We start from the raw sequence: 20881 nt of genomic DNA on the forward strand, positions 1-20881 counted from the left end.
AATCACTCTCAAGCATGATGGCAGCAGCTGGCAATTAGCAGAGGTTTCTCCGATCTGAAGGTTAAGTCTGCGAACCTGTGTGGTCACCAAGTCCTTCCCCTTAGGAATACAAAGTGCCTTCAATTGCAGCATGTTTGCATATGTTTCTGTTTTCCTCACTTTGAAATATATAAGATAGAGTCAGACGTGTGTCAGCCAGGTATTTCACGACCATTTATACCTCTCCCCATCTTTCACTTCAAAGATGAGGCTCCACCCAGGCCAATGATTCAATCACTGAAACATTTATTGAACACCTACTATGGCTGGGCACTGAGTACTACTGAGGACAAATAGATGAATGAGATGTAGTCCCTGCCCTCAAGGGACTTAGAGGCTATCTAAGGAGACAGACTTAAATGCCATATAATGACATGCAATTGTTTACTCTGAGGTATAAGAAAAATGCTATGAGACTCAGATGAAGGTGCCACCAATTCTTCAAGCTAGGTTTGAGCTGGGCATCAAAGAGTAAGCTCACCAGGTGAGAGGGTAGGTGAATGGGAGGGTGGGAAGCCCATATTCCAGACAGCTGGAATGTCATGAGAAAGGAGGGTGTGGAAGGGTGCAGACTGGAGGAGCAACAGGACTGGCCACCTTGTCTGGAAGGCATGGTGCTCTTGGAGGAGAGAAGAGGGACCAGGCCAGAAAAGACAGCAAAGGGGTAGCTGCAAAAGCTTTAAGTGCCACCATAGCCACCATCACTCCCTTCTGACCAGGAGAATGGCCAGGATGAACTAATTCAGCTTGTGCAAAATTAGAAAGAGATTTGTAACTAGCCTAAATTGTCCTCCTACCCTATGTCTGGGCAAACATCTTGTCTCAAGAAGAAACCAGAAGATGTAGGACTATTAAAGCTCAATAAATTAGTAGTGGTAATTGCTTTTACTGTTGAGTTGTAAGAGCTCTTTATATATTCTGGATACGAGTCTCTTATCAGAAATAATATGAATTTGCAAATATTTTCTCCCAGTCTGTAGGTTGTCTTTTCACTTTTTTGGTGGAATTCTTTGAAGCACAAAAGTTTAAAATTTTTGATAAAGTCCAATTTACTTATCTATTAACACTAATAATTTTAAATAAATCATAGATCATCAGAAAATAGAGCTCTGGCCAGTTGCTTCAGGTCAAATTTTTCTAAATCTATCCAGTCAAGTGTGAAAGATGTCAATTGTTACAGTTTGAATATACATTTAAGAGAATTTTAATGTCTTAGCATGTACATTTTTAAGTAATCAGAGTACAGATCTACACTAAATGGGCAGTAAGATATTCCAAATATGGGATCTGTGTCTATTACTGAGTCAAATTTAGATTTCTGGCTTTTGGTTATTGGTGTTCTGAAACTTTTGTCTTTTCTTCTCAAGAGTTGGTTTAGCATCCAGCCTCAAATATGTTATAAGGTTGACTTTATTATTTAAGTCATATATTAATTCCTAAAAATTATGAAATATCATCCCAAACTATTGATCTATTAAAAAGCTAATTTATAAAAATGTTATCTCATTTATCCCTCTCCTAAAGAGAAGTAACCAGTTCCTATCAGGAAAAAATGAGTATAAAAAACACAGAGGAAAACAGGGGAAGGAAGATTATGTTTCGCATTTAGAGGGAAATAGTGTTTTAAACCTGTTGCTGAATTAAAACTCGGTCTCATTTATCACATCAGTGCTCAGTGTATCACCTGGCCAGGAGTAAGTGCTTAATAAATGTCTGTGAATGAATGATTGAAGGAGGCCAATTAATTACCTCCACAGCTATTTATTGGCCTCATTTAGCAAGCGCCATGGCAAGATTCGCCATCAGTTTTCTCTAAATTAAAGGAAGCCAGATGCTAGTTCTGTAAGTCCTCACTTAGTATCAATAGGTTATTGGAAACTGCAACTTTAAGCAAAACAACATATAGCAGGTTCTTGAAGGACGTCGTTTATTTCAACCTAATTTCATCACAACATTGATGAGGGGAAAAACTAGTTTTTTTAATATTTCAATTCACTTAAATCACAGTTTCCAAGAACCTATTGATGATAAGTAAAGACCTACTGTATACAGCACTGGGATCACAACAGCACCCCTTTTATAACTTTCCCATTACCGCTAATCCTTGACAACTCCAATTTAATTGTTTCACTGAAGAAAAATGATTTAATCCTATGAACATTAGAAATTAACAAGAGTAATCCATAACTGAAAAACAGAATCATTCTTATAGTCTTTTCTCGAAAGAAGGTATAACGGGTCTCAACTTTTGCTACTGCTTCTGAACCACACTGCTGCGTGCTTTTGTTCTTTCACATAGACCTCCACTGTCCCTGTAGAAAATCAGATGTTTCCAAGAAAGTTCTCATAGGTTTTGGTTATAATACACAATCAAATGAATCCCCATTAAATCAGTTTTTATCATAATTAGCCAGTGTCACACACACACAAAAATATCTGCATATGCAGAACACAAACTTTAAGGTTATTAGAATTAGACATTTGTCCAGGGATTAAAATATTTCTATCAAGAAGACCCTGTGTTGGCCAGTGTCTGCAGAAGCCCCTCACTTCTTGAATATGGTCAAAGCCTCTCAGAGGTTATGGAGTAGCTGTCTGAATTCCCAAGGACTGGATTCTGGCTGAATGCTGCCACCAGTTGGGTGTGGTTCTATATTAGGCTGGATGTCGTCAGCAAACATTCACCTCTCTCGTTGTTTAAAAAAAAAAAAAAAAAACACTACTTTGTTCAAATTTTGTAAGTAGATTTAACTATAATCATTTAAAACTTCCCACAAAGCATTTTTAAAAATCAGGTAAAGAGAGACCCAGTGACACACCCATCTCAGCAATTCTGCAGAATTTGCTTTTCATGTATCATAACCGCTCACTGGGGAATAAGTTCTTGGAATAGATAATGTTGCCAGGTACCAAATTCTTAGCCTTTGAAATACCAAAGGCATGACAAATTTTGGGCATTTTTAAAAGAAAAAGGAAAATTCTCAAGAAGAGGCCTCTTTCCCTTTTCTAAATTAAACAACTTATCTTTATTTATTTTTAATTTTTTTTTTTTTTTAGACAGAGTCTTGCTCTGTTGCCCAAGCTGTAGTGCAGTGGTGCAATCTCGGCTCATTGCAACCTCCACCTCCCAGGTTCAAGCAATTCTCCTGCTTCAGCCTCCCAAGTAGCTGGGATTACAGACGTACGCCACCACATCCAGCTAATTTTTGTATTTTTAGTAGAGACGGGGTTTCATCATGTTGGCCAGGCTGATCTCAAACTCCTGACCTCAAGTGATCTGCCAGCCTTGGCCTCCCAAAATATGGGGATTACAGGCGCGAGCCACTGCACCTGGGCAATACCCTAATTAAATGATATAACTTTGAACCCAACCCTGGCAGGAAATAACTGATGGGGACCCTAAGAGGTCATCTGTGCATAGTTCCTTACTTAGACAAAGTAATGTGTGACACACCAGATGAAGTATCATATTTGGAAGATATCATTATTATCATCATCATTGTTGTCATTATCTATCAACCCAGAATAAGATACTGTTTAAAAATAATAGGCCAGGCATGATGGCTTATGCCTGAAATCCCAGCACTTTGGGAGGCTGAGGCGGGTGAATTACTTGAGGTCAGGAGTTTGAGACCAGCCTGGCCAACACGGTGAAATCCTGTCTCTTCTAAAAATACAGAAATTAGCCGGGCGTGGTGGCAGGCACCTGTAATCCCAGCTACTCAGGAGGCTATGGCAGGAGAATTGCTTGAACCCGGGAGGCGGAGATTGCAGTGAGCCGAAATTGCACCACTGCACTCCAGCCGGGGCAACAAAGTGAGATTCTGTCTCAAAACAAAAAACAAAACTACTCTGTGTGTGTGTGCGCATAATACAATAGTATATATATATATATATATCATACCCATAGCTATTTTGTTCCTTTAAGTCCTCAGATTGGCCCACCCTAAGTTGTTAGTGTTCTTATCTATTGTAGTGACAAGCTACTATATTTCTATTTATGTTTCTATTTCTATTTCTTGGCCTTCATTTTTACCTCCTTTCCTGTTAGCCTAGTAAGCCAATTTTTTAGACCTCAGGGGAGCATTCGCTTACAGGACTCTCACCATACTTAACAAATTTAAATGCCCGTCTCCACTTTCATTCTTTTTGGCACCACGAAAGCCCGAGTGACTAATTCTAAGTCAAGCGAATAGAAATGGCGGTGTGCGATTCTGCTGTGGGGACCTGTTGGAGCACTGCCTAGCTTTCTGGACTCAGAGTGCTTACATCCCCAAATATAAATGAACATCTTGAGGGAACCTTAAGATAAGTTGGCAGCATCCAGAATTTTGTGACAGTTTTAAGATTGCCGGTTCTTGTCTAAAGCGTCAATAAGAGTTACGGTTTCCTTCAGCAAGTGTCAAATATATATTTACATCATGGCAACTCATATTTATAGCAAAAGAGGAAAGATTCCTTTCAAAGAAACTTAATATGTGTAGCCCTCCTGCTCAGAAATCCAATTTATACTTCATGGATACAGAATGTCATGTCTAGCAGTATTTCAAAGGGGAAGGAAGAGAAACTTAGCAGACACTTCACAAACGAAGCCCGAAACAAAGTGAAAATGGTTTTTCCAAATCTCTAGGCATAAGGTTGTCCAAATGGCCCAAAGATATACTAAGATAGAATGAGGCTACAAGGAAGTTTGGAGGACAGAAATAAAAACACACCCAACCAACAATGGATGTTACGGAAAATGAATGGGGAAGCCAGTGAAGGAGAGAAACAGTCTGTGCCGTGCATCTCAGCTTTGCAACCATGCAGGCGTCCTCAGCTCAGTGAGCCCCAGGCCTGGGTCACATGCTGCAAAAACAAGGAACAGGAAGTGGACTTGGGCAATGGAAGGCTGGGCTTCTGGCTGCCAGAGCGGCAAAGGGCGCCCCCTGCCTCTGAGATGGACATCCTACCTTAGGTCAAGCTCCCAGCTCATATCCATTAAAAACAAAACAAACAAACAAACAAAAAAACTCCCTCAAGTTCCAAGACAAGCTCCAAGATGAAAGTCAATGAAGGGTCACAAAAAACCCTGGAAGACACTGACTTATCTCAAAGATATCTTGGATGTGTTACTCAATGGCCATAGGTTCCCCCCATTCTGAAATTTCTAAGTGCTGGAGAGGTCTTCCATGTAAATGGATGCATGTTTTTCAAAATAACTAAGATGTAATTCCTTGGAGAATCGACATTTAGCCAAATACACTAGGCTTTTAAAGCAATATCTTTAATGTACAAAATCTCCACCACATATCTTTTTTTTTTTTTACACTGCTCCCTGTGGAGCAGGACTGCCCAATAGGCAGTGTGCCCAAAGCAGCCAATGATTTATCTTTAAGGTTGGCAAAAAGCTCATATGATTGAAAAACTAAGTATATACTGTTACATACATTACACTTTGCACCTGAAGCATAAAGACTATTTAATATGAACAAACTCTAGGCACACGTCTAGTAAAAAGAAAAGGGGACAGAGACTATTAGATGTTTTTAAGTTCAGGTTCACTAATTCCTTTTGGCCTAATGCTTTTTATCATTTAAATCCAGAATATCTGACGGTGTCAAACACTTCAATTGCAGACTGAAAACAGAAAAGAATGTATATCTACATTTTTAATAAAGCACCATTTAGGAACATAGGGGTGCTATAATTTTTATAACCATTTAATATTTCTATGGAAAAGTAAATATTTCTTAATTTTGTGATCTAAATGACTGAGGATCATTCTTGGTCTAAGAGTCAATAAGAATGCAACTTTCTGGCTAAAAGGGATGAAAAATAAAAGTGTGCTTTAAAAATTATCTTCACGCATATTTATACTGAAACGCATGGCCCTCATATGAAGGACCGTTCCTGGGGAGGAGGGGGCCTGGGTCTAGTCCAGGCACTGCCACGTACTAGTGGTGAGCCCCTGGACAGTTACTTAGCCAGGGCCTCTGTACTTGGTCTCCTCACTGAGCCCATTTCCCAAGAAGGCTGTGAAAAGCGAACAGAATGATGGCATCAAAAATGATTTAAGGTCGGGCGCGGTGGCTCACGCCTATAATCCCAGCACTTTGGGAGGCTGAGGCGGCCAGATCACTTGAGGTCAAGAGTTCGAGACCAGCCTGGTCAACATGGTGAAACCCCATCTCTACTAAAAATACAAAAATTAGCCGGGCGTGGTGGCGCACGCCTGTAATCCCAGCTACTCGGGAGGCTGCGGCAGAAGAATCGCTTGAAGCTGGGAGGCGGAGGCTGCAGTGAGCTGAGATCGTGCCACTGCATGCCAGCCTGGGCAACACAGTGAGACTCTGTCTCCAAAAAAACAAAAAAAAGCAATTTAAGAGCACCACGCTGACCAAGGTGGGTGTGCCCCACACCGAGACACTTCACCCCGTGATGTAGGAATCTCATTGTTCCTGATTTATAGAGGAGTCAAGTGACACTCAACAGGATAAATAAGCAACCCAAGGTGACACAGCTAGCAAGTGACGGAGATCATATCTGAACCCAAGATTCCGATGTCAACTCTCCACATGGCTACTCATGGACATGAAGCAGTGTTAGTCATTGACCAGTTATGGACACTCTGTGCTGTGTTATTTGTACAAACTGTGTAACTTTATAGGGCCTATGACACTTTTCTTTCTACAAAAAGTATCTCTCTACAAGTTGAAATATATAATAGCCAAGTGAGGAAGTTCACATTTTAGTGAATCAATAATGTATTTTTTCTTAAATATCAGGAATAACCAAAATCTTTTTTTTGTTTCTTTTGTTTTTTTTGAGACAGGACTTTGCTCTGTCACCTAGGCTGGAGTGCAGTGGCTCGATCTTCGCTCACTGCAACCTCCACCTCCTGGGCTCAAGCAATCCTCCTGCTTCAGCCTCTGAGTAGCATGCACCACCATGCCCGGCTAATTTTTTTTGTATTTTTGGTAGAGATGGGGTTTCACCATGTTGCCCAAGCTGGTCTTGAACTCCTGGGCTCAAGCAATCTGCCCACCTCAGCAGAAATAACCAAAATCTTAATTTGGCTAATGGCTGCTATATTAAAGTCTCTTTAGAATACATAACTGAAGGGTTTTTTTTTTTTTAAGGAAAAAAAAACAGCATAATTTCTTTATGATTTTATAAACATTCTCTAAAGTATAATCTTGACATTTTATAAATAAAAATTTTCCCCCAAGATACTAATTAGCACTTATAATTTAAAATAATCTGTCGGCTGAGCATGATAGCTCACGCCTGTAATCCCAGCACGTTAGGAGGTCAAGGCGGGTGGATCACTTGAAGCCAGGAGTTTGAGACCAGCCTGGCCAACATAGTGAAACCCCATCTCTACCAGAAATACAAAAATTAGCTGGGTGTGGTGGTGCACACCTGTAATCCCAGCTACTCAGGAGGCTGAGGCATAAGAATCACTTGAGCCTGGGAGGCGGAGGTTGCAGTGAGCCAAGTTTGCACCATTGTACTCCAGCCTGGGTGACAGAGCAAGACTCTGTGTCAAAATAAAAAATAAAAAAATAAAGTAAAATAATCTGTCAAGAGTTTTAGAGAGTGTTGCACCTATCAAAAAATTTGCTAATGGCAAATGGCACGTGTACCTTAACTCCAGGCATGTGTGTCTTTGATAAGCATGATTGCTTCAATAAGCAATATTATTTTCAAAACATAGAGAATGCTGAAATTAGCAAATTTATAAAATCACTGCATACTGAGAAGTACAGTACATGTACCTTTTAGGATTCAGCCACTCAACAACCAAGTGAGCACAAAGAAAAAGCTTGGGTAGACTGACAACGAAAATTCAGTAAACCAGAACAAGCTCCTCAATGGAAGCATCAGAGACCTGACACGTGGAGCAGCACATGGTTAAGAGTCCTTTAGGACTGTTTTAAGACCCGTGATAACATCTGTGCTTGCCTCCTCCTCCCTCCTTCAGCTATTATCGTTGGTTAATTTGGTTCAAATCAAGTTCCCACCATTCTGGGAACTCCTACTTAATTTTAAATTATGACCCCTTTGTAGCCTCTTCAGGGTTCTCAGCTCCCCCAGTGTGGAGAGTCCCAACTGAGGACTGCTGCAGAAGCATTGCCGACAATGATGAAAAAGAAGGGATGGGGCAGAAATGTGAGGCAGGAACAGAAAACAGAAGGCAAAGCCTCTCTTCTGCATCATGTGGGAGTTAGGACAAATCAAAAGACGACTGCTCTGAGAGTCGGCTCAAAGAGAAACATTGATGTTGCCATAGATCTTTTAATGCTGCCCAAACGCATCAATGTGGTTATAGTTTATCACCAGTAAGACAACTTTTGGATATCTGTTACTAAATACTATTGTGTTTTGCTGAGACACGTTGCGTATTGAACCCAGGAAAATATTCCAATTATATATATTATATTTTGTTTTGATACATTCAAAAACAAAATAATAATATATATACATATTTTCTTTTTTCAAAGTAGTGGATAATAAATCTTATGGTCTTAAACATACTTCCTGCTTCTTCATCTAGAGCCCTTAGAAGTGACATATTTCTCCCAATGAGAGATGCTATGCCGTTCTAAGACAACTGTTGGGTATTGTCATGACACACGCAGGCATGCTGAGAGCTCAAAAGCTCGGCACTAACTCTTGGAGATACACCTTATTAGCCTTCCCAGGGTGCTAATAAATCTCCACTATGCAGGGTGCTGCCTGGAGAAACCTGCCTCCTTACCTTTGATATGGGGAATGAAGTGGTGTCGGAAAGGGGGGTTGGGGCGGGAGTCGCTGTGGGTGGGGCTGAGGCTGCTGGTGCGCAGGTACGACAACCTCTGCACACCAGGAGACAAAAGCTCTGTGCAGCAAGGAGTCAGGGGCAGGGCACGGTGGAAACAGAAAAGAAGAACAGAAATTAACACAGGAGCAGGGAAAGTGCCATCGTTCCAAGGGAAAACAAAATAACGTTAATCAGGAGGCTGAAAAGGGAGGAAGGAGAAAGGGTTAAGAATGCACCTGCTAAGGCTGAGGCAAAGTGGGGGAGAGTCTGCAAGGAGGTTCAGGTGGGTACAGAGTCATTCTCTGAGAATAAATGGCTTTGGTGAGAAAAAATGGTCACTCAGATGGTCTCTGTTCAGCCAGTAGCAGGCATGTCATTTAGACTCAACAACAGCTGTTTTTAAAAAGCACCTGACAAAACAGAACCCTCTGAAATGCTTATAAAAAATGACAATCATTGCATTTATATGTGAGGGTCAGGTTTTTTTTTTTTTTCTTAAGCAAACTTATCCCACTGTAAGTTTAATTTTATTTTGTCTACGTAGAAGGAAAACCTGTTTGTGTTCCCTGTGTGGCAAAGAGGTCTATATATGATCCTGAGAACTTCAGCAGGAGGACTGGAGGCTGGAAACTCAGTTATCTCAGGAAGAATGGACCATTCAAATTCAACCCAGACCGAGGGGGTTTTAAATCATTATCTAGCATCTAGAACTTGTGGAGTGGACACTTTGGGGTGTCCTATATGGATCACAAGTATGCTATCAGAATCCCTCCAGCTTCACTTTAGAAGGGCAGACCTCAAAATAATAACTCTAAAACCTAACAAGTGGCATCGGGCATACATGTAATACATTGTGAAAGGAAAGAAGGAGAAGGTTCTAAAGTCTATTGGCATCAGAACCATGACTGGAACAGATGGAAACTTTCTCAGTAAGGACATGAGCTTTTGGGGGAAGGAGTGTTGACTGACCACTCCCCTCACTATTCAGGGGTCTCTGGAACAACAGTGCCTCTATAACACCACACCATTCTGGTAACTCCACGGCTGTGGTCTCAGTGACCTCAGCATATGTACATGAGCAGGGTGGCTGCATAACGGATTTCTTTTTTTTTTTTTTTTTTGAGACGGAGTCTTGCTCTGTCACCCAGGTTGGAGTGCAGTGGCGCGATCTCGGCTCACCGCAACCTTCGCCTCCCAGGTTCAAAAAATTCTCCTGTCTCAGCCTCCCAAGTAGCTGGGACTACAGGCACACCCCACCACGCCTGGCTAATTTTTGTATTTTTAGTAGAGATGGGGTTTCACCATATTGGTCAGGCTGGTCTTGAACTCTTGACCTCAGGTGATCCACCTGCCTCAGCCTCCCAAAATGCTGGGATTATAGGCATGAGCCACCATGCCTGGCCCAGCATAAAGGATTTCTTATTACCCAAATGGACAAAGGCTTAAATCAGGACTCATGTCCTGGGCATGAATAAAATGAATATAATAGCCCATGAAATAAGGGGAAAAAATTCCTGAGAACTTTCATTTAATGTAATTCAATAAACAGCATAAATATTTATCAGTGTAGAGAAAATTATACATTATCAAAGGATCAAATAGTTTGAATTCTCTACAAGCATTAAATCTAGGGTCTTAGAAGACTGCAGCTTTTTATCATCCTGTTAATTCCTTTGGTTTTCTTTCTTGTACAATTTATTTAAAAAAAGGTAGCATATGGGTTTGTTCTCATCTACGCATCCAGAAGCAAGAAGCTTAACATGAAGCCTTCACAGATGCACACCATCACCATTAAGTTTTATTAGAGGCCAGAATCTTCCCTGTGAATCTATTTCTCAGGGAATATTGGATCTGTACTGGGATCTCCATTCTTCTCCCACTACACACAGGAGACACCCACTAGGTAACCACAGAGACTAAATTCTCTGCAGATGAAGGTCCACTAAAATCTGCTACTTTGTGGCATTCTCTACTGTAGTGATGCCTAATAATTGTATGTTTTCCAAGTCAGATTGAAAATCTTAGGGTTGGAAATGATTTTATGTTTTCCAAGTCAGATTGAAAATCTTAGGGTTGGAAATGATTGTATGTTTTCCAAGTCAGATTGAAAATCTTAGGATTGGAAATGATTTTATGTTTTCCAAGTCTGATTGAAAATCTTAGGGTTGGAAATGATTTTATGTTTTCCAAGTCAGATTGAAAATCTTAGGGTTGGAAATGATTTTATGTTTTCCAAGTCTGATTGAAAATCTTAGGGTTGGAAATCATTTTATGTTTTCTAAATCTGATTGAGAATCTTAGGGTTGGAAAGGATCTTAAAAGTGATCAAGAACAGCCCTGAGACCTCTTTCTAGAAAGTGCTTAACCAAGCATGCTTACTAACACCGTGTGCCTAGATAAGGGAAACATAATACAGCTGTTAAAAATGGCTAATACTGAATTTTAGATGGTGTTGGTATGCCTAAAAAGCACATCAAAATATTTTCTTTGGGAGATCTCCATTTTAAGTCTCAAAGTGAAGAGATTTTCGTTAATCCTAAAAAATTTGTTTAAAACCCTTGCTTCCAGTAGCTCACTGTCAAAATATAATTATTTAATAAATCAAAATGAACACAGCCTTAGGATGACTGATGTGTCAAGAAAAGATAGAGCATAAAATATAGTTGGATACCAGTTTTCATTTTGCTCTGGGAGAGGGATGGAAATGTTTAGTCGTCGGTTTTTCAATGTGCTATCAATAGTAGGGGGAAAAAATCACAGAAATACAGTTTGTTATATAGAGTGAATCCCAGGAACAGTCACCCTTACCAGGTCTGTGGAAATGCTGGGGAGAGCGCGACGTGGTTGGAGTGTAGCTGTGGCGGCTGTACACAGGGGAGTTGATGGAGCCCTGGCTCGTGGACCGTTGGATCATCCGATCCCGAACATCCTGGTACCCCTGGAAACAAAGTTCAACACATTCAGACGATTACCATTCCTCAGTAGGAACCACGCTTCACAAACACTGCCAAGGAACCATCATGTCTACTTTATATATATTTGATTAATATATGCACTTATTTTTACGTGCAAATTTTGCAGGTATTTTATATGCAAATGAGCATTCTGTGGCTAATATATTTTGTTCAAAATCTGCAGTACTTGGGCTTACTACAAAATTTTAAGAGCCAGGTGTGGTGGCTCACACCTGTGATCCCAGCACTTTGGGGGGCCAAGGTGGGAGGATGGCTTGAAGCCAGGAGTTCGAGAACAGCCTGGGCAACACAACCAGAGCTTGTCTTTACAAAAAAGTGTAAAAAATTAGCCAGGGGTGATGGCATATGCTTGCAGTCCCAGCTGCTCAGGAGTTCGAGGCTGCAGTAAACTATGATTGTGCCAGTGCACTCCAGCCTGGATGACAGAGTGAGACACTGTTTCTTAAAAAAAAAAAAAAAAATTTAAAGATGAAAACATATAAACCTTAATAGAGATAGGGCTATGGGACAAGAGATAATAATTCCAATGACCATGCTGACATTGTACTTTTCAGTTTCATAAGTATGTTCACATACTTACCAGATCTGCACAACAACAAGAAAAGGTAGGTCACATACTATCACCTCCCTCCCCCACTAATGTAGAAACACGGTTCCAAGCAGGTAAGAGCCCTGTGTGTAGGCGTGTGGTTGGTATGGGTAGAGCCTGCTTCAGAACCAGCCTCCTGACTCTAATCTCATCCTTTGTTCTGACAACCAACCAGCCTATACTGTCTACAACATTGATCTGGTGGCATTTTAAATAAATTCTCCTGAATAACAAGTTGATGGTTGCCATAAAGCTGGTATTTTACTTCTCACCTTGGGAAACATATTCCAAGAAAATAATGTAAAATGCCCTTTAAAAGGAGGAATAATTTATTCAAATATTTTTATAGTACCACTATTCATAAAGGCAAAAATCTGTGTTACATGTTCAACAAATTGGGGCACAATTAAGAAATTATGACATACGGGCCAGGCACAGTGGCTCATGCCTGTAATCTCAGCACTTTGGGAGGCCAAGGTGGGTGGATCACCTGAGGTCAGGAGTTTGCGACCAGCCTGTCCAACATGGCGAAACCCTGTCTCTACTAAACATACCTAAATTAGCTGAGCATGGTGGTGTGCACCTGTAATCCCAGCTACTCGGGAGGCTGAGACAGGAGAATCACTAGAACCCAGGAGGCAGAGGTTGCAGTGAGCCAAGATCGTGCCACTGCACCCCAGCCTGGGCAACAGAGTGAGATTCTGTCTCAAAAAAAAAAAAAAAGGAAATTATGACATGTGAATTCAATGGAATATCATAGTACCACTAAAATGTCACCTGTCTCCAAATCTAGAAAAGGATATATTAGGTAATAAGTACAAAAAACCACATGCACACAAACACAATATAAAACTGTCTAAAGAGTTGAAAGACTACAAAGAATATTTTACATTTTAGGAATCTGTTGTCCTGTGAAATTTCTACTAGCACAATAAAAGTAAAAAGTTTGAAAGAATGCATTAATAATGACTAAATGAAAACCTCAGTAACCATAGCTTTGTGGAATTTGAGAGCAAATGGGAAGGGGAAATTTAGCTTGATACTAGTTGTCTATAACAATAAATTAAATAAAACAACAACAAAACAAAAAGTCCCCAAATTATGTGCTTCAACCTTGCACAGTTGGTCAATAGAAATTAATTCTTCACAAATTCAATGCAAATTATTAGAATATAGGTAGAAATTAATCATTCATAGCACTCAGTCATAAACCATGAAAATATTATGGTATTTTTACTACTTTGAATTACAGAGATTCCCTAAAAGCAGTCCAGTTTCATAATATCCAGAAAGTTGCTTGGTTTTACAATCAGATGATTGATTTCAGACTAAACAGAGTAACCTCCCATCAAGATGGCTCTGCTTATAAAATACGCCATGACTGCTGTTGGCCATTTCAGTATATTAGGGTTCAGAAAAATTAATTATAGATGAGGGCAAAGAGCCCCACATTGGGACAAGTGACTTATGTCCCTGCAGACACTTTCCTTCCACTTAGAGGCACAGACACAGATTAAAATGAGGCCATTTTTACTCCCTGGTCTCCAATTTAAGAGAAATATACTGCTGTGTCTTAGAGTCTCCTCTTTCACGGAGGTAATCCCCAAAGCCACCATAATCCCACACGCAGTTTTTCCGTTCTTTTGTATGTTATGTCCTTTTTCAAAACCCCCAGTCTAGGGAAGGGCCAAGCAATTCTCAAATTCCACCCATTAAAATGATAAAAAGAAATGGTACTTACTTCTGCTGATGGAGTAGGCGACAAAGTCCTCGGAGACTAGAAAAATAAAAGAGAATTTAAAGTCACAATGTTTGTTAACTCTTTGCCGGTTTTTTTGTTTGTTTCTTTGTTGTTTCTGAGACGGAGTCTCGCTCTATAGCCCAGGCTGGAGTGCGGTGGCCTAATCTCGGCTCACTGCAACCTCTGCCTCCTGGGTTCAAGAGATTCTCCTGCCTCAGCCTCCCAAGTAGCTGGGACTACAGGCGTGTGCCACCACCCCCAGCTAATTTTTTGTATTTTTAGTAGAGATGGGGTTTCACCGCATTAGTCAGGATGGTCTCTATCTTCTGACCTCATGATCCGCCCCCCTCAGCCTCCCAAAGTTTTGGGATTACAGGTGTGAGCCACCGTGCCTGGCCTCTTTGCCAGTTTTAATTAGAGTTGCTTATCAGAGTCAGCTGGAAATATTAGCCAACATGTACCTGCCAGCATCCCTCCCCATCTCCCTGTCTTCTGATCAGGTACAAATGCATCTGCCATGGGGCTCAGACAGGTAGACTCAGACAAAGTTCCGGGCAGATTCTGGTGTACATCTCTGCCTAAGAACCATGAACAGGCCGGGCGCAGTGGCTCACGTCTGTAATCCCAGCACTTTGGGAGGCCGAGGCTGGCGGACGACGAGGTCAGGAGATCGAGACCATCCTGGCTAACACGGTGAAAGCCCGTCTCTACTAAAAACTACAAAAAATTAGCTGGGCGTGGTGGTGGGTGCCTGTAGTCCCAGCTACTCGGGAGGCTGAGGCAGGAGAACGGCGTGAACCCAGGGGGCGGAGCTTGCAGTGAGCCTAGATGGCGCCACTGCGCTCCAGCCTGGGAGACAGAGCGAGACTCCATCTCAAAAAAAAAAAAAAAAAAAAAGAACCATGACTAGATATGATTGTGATACATACTTAGGTGATTAAGCTAGACAAGTTAGAACCATTTCCCTTATATATTCAAACTATGCTCATTTTACTATGATGAGTTACAGCACCTACTGAAACATAGGATCTTGTTCACATGGTTGTTGACTAAATTACAACCACAGCAATCACCATAAAATAGTTCAATAACTAAAATAGGACTTTGGTGACCAGGCGTGGGGCATCGTACCTTGGCTGCATTGCCAATCTCACTATCATTCACCTCTGGCTTCCGTTCTCATAGGCACACAGGCTTCCTTGGGGCCATCAACAGGCCAAGCCTTTTGTCACCTCAGGGCCTTTGCACTTGCTGTCTCTTCTGCTGCCAGTGCTTTTCACCTAGACACCTGCAGGGCTCATTCCCCGTCTGCGCTGACGTCTCTGCTCAAACCCACTGTCACACAGCATCCCCGTGACCATTCTATCGAGAGGAGCCACCCAGCCCCTGGTACACTTTCTCTTTACTCTGCTTCATTTCTCCCCAGAGCCCCACCACTCTGTAAAATTATATTACTTATCTGTTTCTTTACTGTCTGTCTCCCACATGATGACACAAGTTCTATGACGGCAAGGACTGTTTGTTTACAACTACATATTCCCAGCAATGACAGCAGCTCCTGGGACATAGTAGTTGCTCAACAAGTATTTTCCAAATGAATAAAATGTTTACAATTAAAATGCAAAAAGCTTTCAAATAGAAATGAAATGCAAACAGAGCTATGGAGAACACAGCAAGGGGTGGACTTCTCAGTTTTAGAATTTGCCCTTTTCTCTACATTCTATAGTAAGTGGGCGGACTTTCTGTATTCCAAGCCTTCACAAGCTCCATGGTCTCCTCTGCAGCTACAGCCTGTCTCTAGGGGGTCTCAGCTGGGTGAAGGCTGGTCTCAAGGTCAGGGCCCAGGTCTGCACCTGCACTGACAGCAAGGCCCTGGAGGCCCCAATGGCTGCACAGAACTAATCTGACTCTTGCAGTGTTTCTTAAATGGCAATATGTATAAAGGCCAGGTGCGGTGGCTCACACCTGTAATCCCAGCACCTTGTGAGACCGAGGCGGGTGGATCACTTGAGGTCAGGAGTTCACGACCAGCCTGGCCAACATGGAGAAACCCCACCTCTACTAAAAATACAAAAATTAGCCCGGCGTGGTGGCACATGCCTGTAGTCCCAGCTACTTGGGAGGCTGAGGCAGGAGAACTGCTTGAACCTGGGAGGCGGAGGTTGCAGTGAGCCAAGACTGTACCACTACACTCCAGCCGGGTGACAGAGCGAGACTCCATCTCCAAAAAAAAAACAAACAAAAAAAGGCAATATGTATATGAGGTCTATAAAAGAAGCGTGTTAAAAACTAATGGAATAAATAATAGAACAGCTTGTAAAGTTCTCTCAGTTGCAAGATGCAAGTATTGGGGAAGAGTTCACTAATATATCTGATTTCTGATCCCAGGGGCACCCTCTACACATAGAGAAAACCATGGGACATGATTCCAGGTTATGACAGTAAGTGTGCTGATTATGAGAGTAGCCAGCATTTTTCTTAAGCACTTATTATGTGCCCAGTACTGTTCTAATGTAAACAGCTCACTTACTCTTTACAGAAAACTTCTAACGTAGGTATTCTTGTTCTCTATCTTGAGTTTGCAGATAAGGAGATTGAGGTATATAATTTCCCCAAAGTTGTATGGTTAGTCAGTATCAGCCTGTTTTTTGTTTTGTTTTGTTTTTGTTTTTTTGCGGTGGTGGTTTTTGTTTTGTTTGTTTGTTTTGTTTTGTTTTTGAGACAGGGTGTTGCTCTGTCACCCAGGCTGGAGTACAATGGCATGATCATGGCTCACTGCAGCCTCAACCTCCTGGGCTCAAGTGATCCTACCATCTCAGCCTCCCAAGTTGCTGGGACTACAGGCGTGTGCCATCATTCCTGGCTAATTTTTGTATTTTTTTTTTGTAGAGATAGAATTTTGGTATGTTGCCCAGGCTGGTCTCAAATTCTTGGTCTCAAGCAATCCACCTACCTTGGCCTCCTAAAGTGCTGGGATTACAGACATGAGTCACCATGTCTGGCAGAGTCTGGTTTTAAATGCAGAGATTTTCACCTCAAAGCCCAAACTCTTGAGTGCTTAATGTTTTACTGCCCTTAATGGAGCTGCTGGGAAACGCACACAGACACATACACTGCACACCATGAACCCCAAATCCTTAACACCATTAAAAAAACTCACATCCCCTTGCTTGTATGAGTTAAACATTAGTAAATTCTCATCCACAGGGTCCAAGGCCAATCTCTATGCACTTTGTTCAGGAAATTCCCCTCGCCTCTTATCCCCTACGAAACTCTGTGGGGTTCAATGGCAACTGACAACCCGGGCCAATGCACCTGCGCTTGAGAGCGGCCGCAAGTGCAGCTACAGCCAAGTGACCACTAGGTGGCACTACATGAAAATGGATATCACTTCCTGCCACGGGGACCTTTTCCACGCAGAGCTATGCTCTGGAATAAAACCCAGATTAGAAAGTAAATAAATAAAAGGAACAATATATGTAAAATGACAAATAAACATAAATATAATTATCAAATAATATTATACATCTGGAATTGGGAACAATTAAACAGAATCACATTTTCATGCCTTTTCTTCTCCAAGACCTCAAAGCACTGTGAGATGCTAGATTGTTTATATTCTGTTTTAACCTTTGTTGAATAGCTGATTTGTCAGCTATTTGTTAACATCTGTGTGGACTCAAATCCATCTACAGATGATTCTAATTTAAAAAATAAAAGAGAAAAAAATGAGAGTGAGCCGATTGGCCAGGGGAAACGGACTTGGGTAGGAAGCGACCACAGAGAACCTTCAACCCTGAGATGGGACCGGGGAGGGGAGGACCCCAAGGGGCTGAGAGGCTCTGGTCCCGCAGCAGATGGGTCTGCAGGCCGAGTATTAAAGAGCCCCAAGAGGACAGGTAGCAACAATGGTAGAAATTGCCACATGCTCAGTATTTCCCCCAAGTCTGGCCTCTGATAATTGCTTTACGTAGATTAGCTTGCTGAATCCTCACTAACACCCTGTGAGGTAGATTCTATCATCACCCTATCTGTTTTATAGATGAGGAAACTAGGACCATTTTTCTTTTCTTATTTTTTTTATATATAGATGAGGTCTCACTATGTTGTCCAGGGTGGTCTTCAACTCCTGGTCTGAAGCAATCCTCCTGCCCTCAGCCTCCCAAAATGTTGGGATTACAGGTATGAGCACTGTACCTGGCCCAGGAAACTAGCAGCAGAATGGCTGTCACATGGTCAAAGTCAAACAATCAGCATGTGGTGATCCCTGGGTTGAGACCAGGTAATTTGATTCCAGAATCCTGGCTCACACACCTGTGCTAGACTGTTGCCCCATGCGTTCTACTTTATTTTTTCTTGCACATGCTAACTTTCTTAAGTTGCTGAAAATTGTAGCTACCAAAATTTAGGGGGTGTGTTCTCTCTCCTCATGATCCCATGAATATACTTAAAGCTTATCACTAGACTAAGACCCCCAGGAGACCCTCACTCCCTTATTTGCTCTGCCCAGCTCACACAATCCTCACCCCCTCCCCACCCTCCTGACAGCTTCCATCCCAGCATGCCAATGCTTAGCTGTTCTTCACTGTTGTTTGATGTGCCATTGGTCTGTTCTCCCACTTCTCATGAGGGGCTTCTGAATACCTCAAAGCACCTGGTCTAGAAATCTGCAAATACTAGGCAGACAAAAGACCACCTGATTTACCTGAACTCCAAATGGTAGTTATTACAAACCTGACAAAAGAGAAGGTAAATTGTTGTACAACTCACAACCACTAGGAATGTATTACCTCTCCGAGGCTCTGTCTCTCCTGTTTGTCATCATAACCCGAAGTGTAGAAAGGCTCATAGGTAATAAGATCTGGACGTTCAATGTCATAAATTGCCTTGACCTTGGGAATGGCTGCTAAATCCTTGTAATCCAGGATCTCATTGTCTACTTTTGCCTGGCAAAGTTAACCAGAAAGAACAATTACCTTGTAGTCTCACTGCTTTGGGAAACTGTTGTTGGCGCATTTCCTGTTTAAAAAGTGAAGGCCTTAAACAGAAACCAAAACTTCTTGCCTAGCACAGTTATACTCTTTAGAAGTTGCCCTTTATACCATATATTAATCATGTTTTTTTTTAAAAAAGTCACTGAACGCTTAGGAAAAAATCTGTGTAGAATTCATGAAACAGATAAATCTGCAAACCTTAAGGATAATTTCCTGAATTTATGACAGTGAAGGAAAAAGCTCAAACAGATGGTCCAATAATCATCTCAGATGGCTAAAAACAAGAACTGCATAATTAATAAACTAAATATTTAAATATCTTTGTGGTAGAATTTAAGAACACTTAGTATCAGCATTATAAAATATATATTTAATCCCCAAATATCTATATGCAATTTAGGTGCAAGAATTTTTTTTTTTTTTGAGATGGAGTCTTAGGTGCAAGAATTTTTTTTTTGAGACGGAGTCTTAGGTGCAAGAATTTTTTAAGTCCTGCAACATATTACTACATTTTACAGGTCATCTAATCACTCTGTTGATGGTCACATATAAATGTAATTACCTAAAGGTAAACATGATTGAGGAGACTGTTCTACAAAAATGAAAATCAGGTCTCATAACAAAAATAGAAATCACTTTGAATTAGTTTTTGTTTTGGATTATCCATTCTGCTATTACAATCCACTAATTTACCTGTCCCAGAAATGTCACTTCCAGAAGCAGATACTTACATAGATAGTATGACCTGGTGAGCCAGGAATACTGGAGCCTGGTCTAGAATAAATACTTTCCGAGGATGTCCTGGTAGGCTGTAAAATAAACAGTAACTTGTAAGATTTTGGACTCTGGCTTCAGAATCTAGACTGTCCTGGGCCCTTAAGCTTTACTAAAAACTCAGTTAGTGAAAAAAAGAAACACTTATCACCTTTTTGAATAAGGTAAAATACAACCTAGAAGGAAAGGTAAATGCAAACTAGTTGTATGATCCAGTTTTGAAAAGGCATGGGGAGGCCTTTCTCTGGCCCTTCCTGCTCCTTGTCCCCTATGAGAACTTCTGGTTTACCTTCAAGCACACCTCAAAGCTTCCCATTTCTCTCCCTTTCTACTGCCATAGTCCCAGCCCCAGTCACCACCTCCATTCATCCAGATTATTGCAATGGCCTCCCTGTGAGTTTTCTGCCTTCTCCCCTCCCTTCTTCAAATCTACCTGGCAGGCAATGGGTAGAGAGATAGAGAGACGTTTCTTTTTTTTTTTGAGATGGAGTCTCACTCTGTCACCCAGGCTGGAGTGCAGTGGCGTGATCTCAGCTCACTGCAAGCTCTGCCTCCCGAGTTCACACCTTTCTCCTGCCTCAGCCTCCTGAGTAGCTGGGACTACAGGCACCTGCCACCATACCCGGCTAATTTTTTTGTATTTTTAGTAGTGACGGGGTTTCACCATGTTAGCCAGGATGGTCTCGATCTCCTGACCTCGTGATCTGCCCATCTCGGCCTCCCAAAGTGCTGGGATTACAGGTGTGAGCCACAGCGCCCAGCTGAGAGACCTTTTAAGAACATAATTTGGATGGTCACTACTCTGCTTTTGTCTCCAGCATTGATAAAGTTTGGCTGTGTCTCTACCCAAATTTCACCTTGAATTGTAATAATCCCCACGTGTCGAGGGTGGGTCCAGGTGGAGGTAATTAAATCATGGGGCAGTTTCCCCCATACTGTTCTCCTGATAGTGAATAAGTCTCACAAGACTGATGGTTTTATAAA

At 41.5% G+C, this 20881-nt stretch overlaps 1 protein-coding gene across 16 annotated transcripts in view; it reads right to left on the reverse strand.

The window, feature by feature from the left end:
- ABLIM1 (actin binding LIM protein 1) overlaps nucleotides 1-20881 on the reverse strand; it is a 339345-nt gene that overhangs the window by 22796 nt on the left and 295668 nt on the right. For all 16 annotated transcript variants that reach the window (XR_010127472.1, XR_010127476.1, XR_010127477.1 and 13 more), the window contains 4 exons: nucleotides 19855-19932; nucleotides 18920-19075; nucleotides 14130-14165; nucleotides 11633-11762 (listed from right to left, as the gene is read on the reverse strand). Coding sequence is in view for 4 of the 16 variants with exons in the window: in XM_054503860.2 (XP_054359835.1) it covers nucleotides 11633-11762; nucleotides 14130-14165; nucleotides 18920-19075; nucleotides 19855-19932 (400 nt within the window). In the remaining 12 variants the exon portion in view is untranslated. The remainder of the gene's footprint in view (nucleotides 1-11632; nucleotides 11763-14129; nucleotides 14166-18919; nucleotides 19076-19854; nucleotides 19933-20881) is intronic.

The sequence above is a fragment of the Pongo pygmaeus genome, chromosome 8 (genome assembly GCF_028885625.2).
Source record: "Pongo pygmaeus isolate AG05252 chromosome 8, NHGRI_mPonPyg2-v2.0_pri, whole genome shotgun sequence".
Taxonomy (NCBI): Eukaryota; Metazoa; Chordata; class Mammalia; order Primates; family Hominidae; genus Pongo; species Pongo pygmaeus.